This window comes from Asterias rubens, chromosome 17, assembly GCF_902459465.1.
Source record: "Asterias rubens chromosome 17, eAstRub1.3, whole genome shotgun sequence".
In the NCBI taxonomy this organism is placed as follows: Eukaryota; Metazoa; Echinodermata; class Asteroidea; order Forcipulatida; family Asteriidae; genus Asterias; species Asterias rubens.
Window position 1 is genome coordinate 4,384,717 of NC_047078.1, and position 8,798 is coordinate 4,393,514.

The 8,798-nt window shown below is 38.0% G+C and overlaps 1 protein-coding gene across 1 annotated transcript in view; it reads right to left on the minus strand.

Moving 5' to 3' along the window:
• Positions 1–1,106: 1,106 nt before the first annotated feature.
• LOC117301722 (leucine-rich repeat-containing protein 31-like) overlaps positions 1,107–8,798 on the minus strand; it is a 9,751-nt gene continuing 2,059 nt past the window's right edge. The window contains exon 3 of the mRNA XM_033785750.1: positions 1,107–1,174. Coding sequence (XP_033641641.1) covers positions 1,107–1,174 — 68 coding nt within the window. The remainder of the gene's footprint in view (positions 1,175–8,798) is intronic.

The window sequence follows — 8,798 nt, forward strand, 5'->3', positions numbered from 1 at the left end:
CCTTCAATACCACCTTTATGCTGACGACATACAATTGTATCAATCCTTCACTCCATCTCAGCCCAATGCTGTCTCTGCCCTGGAGAAGCTTGAGGCATGCATTGATGACATCAAGACATGGATGTTGGCAAACAGTCTCAAGTTAAACGACAGCAAGTCTGAATTCATCCTGTGTGGTTCTAAACAACAACTTGCCAAGTTCAATATCCCCAGCATCAGGATTGGACACTGTCACATCTATCCTTCCAATAAATGTCGCAACCTTGGTATCACCTTTGACTCCCACATGTCCCACGTCAATCAGATAGAAGCAGTGTCAAAATCAGTCAGATTTCATCTCCGTAACCTTGGCTTCATCCGAAAATATCTCAATTGCACCGCTACGAAACAAATAGTCCATGCATTTATTACATCTCGCTTAGATTTCTGCAATGCCCTACTGTATAACCTCCCGCAACACCAAATAAACAAACTTCAACGCCTACAAAATGCAACTGCTCGCCTCATCACCTTAACCAGACGCTCCACGCATATCACCCCCGTCTTAAAGTCCCTCCACTGGCTTCCAATCATCGATCGCATCGCCTTCAAGATCCTCATTCTCGTTTTCCAGTCACTTCAAGGAAATTCACCGGACTACATGACAGACATCATCAGTCGACATCTACCGTCACGTAGCCTTCGTTCAAGCAGCGCCTTGCAACTCACTGTCCCCCGCACCAGTCACTCTTGGGGAGATCGGTCCTTTTCACATGCTGCTCCCAAACTCTGGAACAATCTACCCCTTGAAATTCGTCAGTGTTCTTCATTGACTGTATTTAAATCCTGCTTAAAAACCCACCTGTTTTCCTCACGTCTTTGTGATTAATTTGTTGTTCTTTTCTTTTCTTTCTTTTCTTTTTGTTAGTGCGCCATGAGCGTCAGTCATGGCGGATACCGGCGCTTTATAAATTTTCATTACTATTATAGCAGAAGCTCAAGTCGAACTTCTGAAGGTTCTTCATCTTCATGAAGTGATGGGCCCATGATGCAGCAGAACCAATAAGGGATCTATTTCATCTAAAAACATCTATAAGGGATCTATAAGAATCAAGGCATACATTTCCTCAAAGATCCAACTGAACCAAGTTGGGCAGATCACACAGTGCAGGAGCAATATGTGTCATATCTCCATCTGTCAATGAGCAGAGACTCAAGAAAAGCCTCTGAAGGCTCTTCATCTTCTTGAAGTGATGGGCCCATGATGCAGCAGAACCTCCAAGGGATCCATTTAGCGAAAAGATACAACTCAACCAAGTTGGGCAGATCACACATTGATATATCCCTTTTTGTAAAAATGAGTGAAAAAGTGGTGGCGCCATACGGAAAGTTATCCTAAATTCAATGAGGCACACAACAATTACTATTTCTACATCCATGCCGTATTATTTAAAAGCTCCAGGCTGTGGACACTACTATTGGTAATTACTCTCAGAATAATTACAATTAGCATAAAACCTTAATTGGTAACGAGTAATGGGTAGAGGTTGGTAGTAAAAAACATTGTGAGAAACGGCTCCCTCTGAAGTGACGTACGTAGTTTCCGAGAAAGAGGTAATTTTTCCCCGAATTTGATTTCAAGAAATCAGAATTAGAATTTGAGGTCTCGAAATCAAGCATCATAAAGCAAAGCCCACCTTGTTGAGCTGTTAATGGCTCCGCTTTTAACATCGGTCTCACCACTGGATGGCGACAGTGATGAGACCGATGTTAAAAGCGGAGCCATTGACAGCTCAACAAGGTGGGCGACAAGGTTTTTTTCTTCCATTATCATCTCGCAAATTCAATGACCAAAAAAGTTGAATTCAAATGTTCACAGGTGTGTTACTTTGTGCATATGATGATAATATTGGGCTCAATTGCAGAATACCCCGCAACCCATAAGCACCACCTCGTAGCCGGCGACTCCTAATATTGAGATACACCAAGTGAGAAGACTGGTCTTTGACAAAGGTTTTCGAGTCTTTTTTAAATCTCAACACCTGCTCGATATTCGCACCCACTTCTAAGACTAGAGTTTTTACAAGAAGAAGGGGTGATAAACTTTAACTTATGTACTTACCATACTCCAATTTATGATAATCTGAAGATGTGTACAGTGTAGGCAATGGGGAGTTTTTTTCAAATCAATGTGTAACTTTGGTCTACGCCCAGCCTATGAACAATCCAGACACTGACTGTTTGGCAATAATTATTTCCAACCCTATTTTTTTATTTCCGCATAGAGGACATTGACCTTGTCGTCGACAGAGGGCGGTACTTTTTGTAGATAGTACAGTGACTGAAAAGTTATGAGGGTGCTCCACATTAAAATAAAACTCCCATGTATAAATGTTTATAATGCTAAAATATAAAACAATTCTCATAAAATATTTTAAAGTCTCTTAAAACCCAGTCAGATAAATTTAGACCCCTAAACTTGTTAGCTGTTCCGATCCAGTCGGAACAGCTATTGTTTTCGTCGAGATTTTTATTATTTTTATTAGCTGTTCCGATCCAGTCGGAACAGCTATTGTTTTCGTCGAGATTTTTATTATTTTTATTAGCTGTTCCGATCCAGTCGGAACAGCTATTGTTTTCGTCGAGATTTTTATTATTTTTATTATTATTATTAGCTGTTCCGACCGTCCGTCGGAACAGGTATTGTTTTCGTCTAGATTTTTATTGTTTTTATTATTATTCTTTGTTTCTCCCTAAATCCCATAGTGTTTGTACACGTTTTTGTGGCAGCCTAATCTCCTAAACCATAATACGAAAGAGTGAGTTTATTATACCAAATTGAAGCTTAGAAGATAAGCTTAATTCTTATCGTAAAAAAAAATTAATATTGTTAATTAATAAGCCTTAATTAAGCTTATGAATATCTAATTAGCAAACCTAGTTAACACCATATCTCAAAAAGGAGACCGCCGATCCTGAAACTTTTTTCAGCTATACACTAGTCAGGTCCTGTTAAGATGATTTCTGACATAAAATTTCGGACGACGTCACCATGACGTCATTTAATGCACGTTTTGTGTCTGTGCACAAACACAATGGCTCTTCAAATCTATACTTTAAACTGGTCAAAAACACAATAACTTCGAAATAATTTATTTGTTAGTTTCCTAAATATCATATTATGTGTAGAAAAATACACTGATTCTAAAAAGATTTGTTTCAGTCCATAAAAGCAATCAATGTTCGTCTATTAATTAATTAATCAATTAGAATCTTGGCATCATGGGTACAACGTAGTACTTCATAAATTGGGTGCAGTCACTTTCATTGCAATGTTTAAACATCTCTATGGCTCTTGCAACACACACTCAAGAACTATACAACAGATTATAAAACTTGTTTTCAGTTATAAACTCCTAGGCATAAAATATAACTTTTGTCAAACCGTGACCTCAAGTTGACCTCTACTTCCGGGTCAACCGGAAGTGGGACCATATCTCAAGAAATATACAACCGATTTTCAAACTTTTTTCAGTTATAGACTCCTTGGACATTCAAGATTAGTTTGAAACACATTTGACCCCATGTTGACCTTTACTTCCGGGTCGACCGGAAGTGGGCCCATATATCAAGAAGTACAAAACCAATGTTGAAACTTCAGTTATAGACTCTAAGGCAATAAATATAACTTTGGAAAACTGTAACCCTATGTTGACCTCTACTTCTGGGTCAACCGGAAGTGGGACTATATATCAAGATCTTCACAACCGATTGCTTTAACTTTTTCAGTTATAGACTCCTTGGCATTGCAGATTAGTCTTTGGTAGCTGTGGGCCCATTTTGACCTTTACTTGCGGGTCAACCGGGAAGTGCGACCTAATACCAAGAGCTACACAACTTTTTTGAAACCTTTTTTTTTCAGTTATATATTCCTTGGGCAATGAAGCACATAATCCAAGCAAAACAACAAGGAACAGCTTCGTGTTTGTTCACAAACACTTAATGTCTAGTTATTATTATTCTTTGTTTCTCCCTAAATCCCATAGTGTTTGTACACGTTTTTGCGGCAGCCTAATCTCCTAAACCATAATACGAAAGAGTGAGTTTATAATACCAAATTGAAGCTTAGAACATAAGCTTAATTCTTATCGTAAAAAATGTAAAAATTGTTAATTAATAAGCCTTAATTAAGCTTTTGAATATTTAATTAGCAAACCAAGTTAACACCATATCTCAAAAATTAGACCGCCGATCCTGAAACTTTTTTCAGCTATACACTAGTCAGGTCCTGTTAATGTGATTTCCGACATAAAATTCTGGACGACGTCACCATGACGTCATGTATTGCACGTTTTGTGTCTGTGCACAAACACAATGGCTCTTGAAGTGTAAACAAACCCAGCTTTCGGAAACATAATTTATTCGATTAAAATTAAATTACATGTTGTACACTTCCCAAAACTGCTTTAGATTAAGATATATGTTATTGATGGTCATTTTAAAAGCATCAGAACTTATAGAAACAGTGTAATTATTTTAAAAAACCTGTATTTCCGGGGAAGTTTTTTCAAAGATCATGGGTACGGCGTAAAACTTGATTTGAATAGTCAAAATTGTAAAACTGTTAACTTGACCAAGTCCTTATACCATTTTGGACCGGTGTTATTGCGTTTTTTTGTTCAATATACATAGATTTCTTACGGTAACCGACTAGCACAAGTCTAAACTTGTTCCCAAAATTTGACAAGCCTGAGCATGGTGCGTCGTGGACCGGGTTCATTTCAGCCGACGAGCGTGGACGACGAAAATAGACCGCCCGGGATTTGGAATTATTTACGGGTAAAGTCACCTTGTTCGCGCCGGGGACCATTTGCCTAAACTAATTCCAGTATTTCGCGTTACGTTCGGAAATTAGACCATGACAAACAAAAACTGACAGGAATACAAAAGCAGAGATTTTATTATGCTGACGTTTCTCTGGTGGTTGAGTGGCTCAGTTTTATAGAGCTGCTTATAATAAACAGGCAAAATATTTTGCTTTACAAAATTGCAGAAATTGAGCAGAATACCTGGATTCACAACTTGAACATGAGGCATGGTTAAGCTGCTTTTTGTGTTTAAAAAGCTATTATGTAGTTTGGTCCTGGGCCAATGGCTTTTAAAGGAAAGAATCGCAGCGCTTACGTAATCAGGGAACTGTGCTTACGCTAAGCGTATTTTACAGCTTAGCAGGGAATGTGTTCTTCACGTCACAATTCGCATCAAAAAATTTGCTACAGTTGACTAATTGTGCTCAACTCCTGCGCAACTTTCACTGCGAAAACAGTGACTTAAAAATTTGATTTGCATTCGCAGGAAAAACCGTGCTTTACTTGTGACAAAAGTAGGCAGGGTGGACTAGTGTGCTTTAGTGTTAAAGTCGCGACTACAAATTATTATTTGAGTCGCGACTACTGTTTTTCTCTACTCCGTTATAATCGTGTCCACACATCGACTACAAAATTTGTCCCGACTACCTGTTTGGTGAACCAGTTGTGTTGCTTACTACTATTCGCAACATAATTAATATTGTCTTTGCGGCACATAGCGGCACAAATCTTGAGAATCTGTATTTTATCTCGACAAGTGTCGTAGTTAGGTTTGAGGTTCGACTAGTCGAGTCATGATGGGAACTTGCTTAATGAAAAAGATTCAGTGCTCTGCAGAAGCATTGAATTCTGCGCTTACGTCAAGCGAAATAGACTGCTTATAGCAGGGATTTCTTTTGTTTGTGTGCTTCCAAGTTCGCACATTATTTTCCAAGCTTGCACATCACAGTAAAGCGGAAAATGGTGATCGTAAGCGCAGACTTTGGTGGTCATGAGAACCATGTAACTTTGCCCTGTAAGTAGGTTTGGTAAGGCCTACACTTCAAACATGTAAAGTCAAAAAAGATTGTTAGTACATGAGGGGAAATCTTGTGAAACTGGTCCAATTTGACTCTGCTTCACTGCGTAAGCAAAGAATTGACACATCAGAAGCGCGGATATTATCGCTTACTTAAAGCATATTTCACAGCTTAGCAGGGATATTTTTGATTGTGCGCGGGGAAACTTATCATATGTAATATTTGCTTTGAACTAATTGTACAGATATTTCAGCGCCTGCACAGTAAGTGGAGAATGGTGGTTGTATAATAAATGGGCAGAGTTTGGTTGAAGCAGACAGAGCCATAAAACTGGGCCGTGTTCTATAGGGGAAATTATAGCTTGACATTTTGTGACAGTTTTGGTCTCTGCGACGTACACATACAAATACAGAGTCAGATACAGACATTACGGTGCAGAAATCGTGCAATTGAAATGTCTCATAAGAGCGCCCCCTATCGGCAGGAGTAGGAAAATAAAGGAGTATCCTACAAATTAATTATGTGTTTTTAAACACGTAAAATAATATCAAATGGAAGCTTTAGGATGTTTAGCTTAATTCCTATCATAAAACATATTAAAATTATTTATTAATTAACCACCAGTGACCCTCATATGCATATTAATTAGGAAATCTTTGCAGCATCATATCTCAAGAACTTCACGGCCGACTTTTCAACTGTTTGTTTTTAAAGACTCCTTGGGGGTTGGAGATTAGATTGAAAAAACTGTGACGTCAAGTTGACCTCTACTTCCGCGTCAACCGGAAGTGTCACCATATCTCAAGAACTATACAGCAGATTTTCAAAATATTTTCAGTTATAAACTCCTTAGGCATAAAATATTAACTTTAAAAAAACGTGACCTCAAGTTGACCCCTACTTCCTGGTCAACCGGAAGTGGGACCATATCTCAAGAACTATACAACAGATTATAAATTTTGGTTCAGTTATAGACTCCTTGGGCATTCAAGATTAGTTTGAAACAACTTTGACCCCATGTTGATCTTTACTTCCGGGTCAACCGGAAGTGAACCCATATCTAAAAAAGTACAAAGCTAATGTTCAAACTTCAGTTGTAGACTCTTAGGCAATAAATATTAGCTTTGGAAAACTGTGACCCCAAGTTGACCTCTACTTCTGGGTCAACCGGAAGTGGGACTATATATCAAGATCTACACAACCGATTTTATAGACTCCTTGGCATTGCAGATTAATCTTTGGTAGCTGTGGGCCCATGTTGACCTTTACTTACGGGTCAACCGGGAAGTAAAACCTTATAACAAGAGCTACACAACTTTTTTGAAACCTTTTTTTAAGTTATATATTCCTTGGGCAATGAAGCACATAATCCAAGCAAAACAACAAGGAACAGCTTCGTGTTTGTTCACAAACACTTAATGTCTAGTTAGCTGTTCCGATCCAGTCGGAACAGCTATTGTTTTCGTCGAGATTTTTATTATTAGCTGTTCCGACCGTCCGTCGGAACAGGTATTGTTTTCGTCTAGATTTTTATTGTTTTTATTATTATTCTTTGTTTCTCCCTAAATCACATAGTGTTTGTACACGTTTTTGTGGCAGCCTAATCTCCTAAACCATAATACGAAAGAGTGAGTTTATTATACCAAATTGAAGCTTAGAACATAAGCTTAATTCTTATCGTAAAAAAAAATTAAAATTGTTAATTAATAAGCCTTAATTAAGCTTATGAATATCTAATTAGCAAACCTAGTTAACACCATATCTCAAAAAGTAGACCGCCGATCCTGAAACTTTTTTCAGCTATACACTAGTCAGGTCCTGTTAAGGTGATTTCTGACATAAAATTTCGGATGACGTCACCATGACGTCATTTAATGCACGTTTTGTGTCTGTGCACAAACACAATGGCTCTTCAAATCTATACTTTAAACTGGTCAAAAACACAATAACTTCGAAATAATTTATTTGTTAGTTTCCTAAATATCATATTATGTGTAGAAAAATACACTGATTCTAATAAGATTTGTTTCAGTCCATAAAAGCAATCAATGTTCGTCTATTAATTAATTAATCAATTAGAATCTTGGCATCATGGGTACAACGTAGTACTTCATAAATTGGGTGCAGTCACTTTCATTGCAATGTTTAAACATCTCTATAGCTCTTGCAACACATTGCGGACATGTATGGGTTGAGGACTCTCGGGGAGAGTCTGAGAAGACGATGTCGTGATGTTTGCATCTTTAATTTGTTTTTGAAAAATGGCAACTAGTAACTAATTAACCACATGACCCTCATTTGCATATTCAATCAGAAAATCTTTGCAGCACCATATCTCAAGAAGTATACAGCCGATTTTAAGACTGTTTGTTGCTAAAGACTCTTTGGGGATTGGAGATTAATTTTGAAAAATCGTGACCTCAAGTTGACCCCTACTTCCGGGTCGGCCGGAAGTGGGACCATATCTCAAGAACTATACAACAGATTATAAAACTTTTTTCAGTTATAAACTCCTTAGGCATAAAAATATAACTTTTGACAAACCGTGACCTCAAGTTGACCTCTACTTCCGGGTCAACCGGAAGTGGGACCATATCTCAAGAAATATACAACCAATTTTCAAACTTTTTTCAGTTATAGACTCCTTGGACATTCAAGATTAGTTTGAAACACATTTGACCCCATGTTGACCTTTACTTCCGGGTCGACCGGAAGTGGGCCAATATCTCAAGAAGTACAAAGCCAATGTTCAAACTTCAGTTATAGACTCTAAGGCAATAAATATTAACTTTGAAAAACTGTGACCCTATGTTGACCTCTACTTCTGGGCAACCGGAAGTGGGACTATATATCAAGATCTTCACAACCGATTGCTTAAACTTTTTCAGTTATAGACTCCTTGGCATTGCAGATTAGTCTTTGGTAGCTGTGG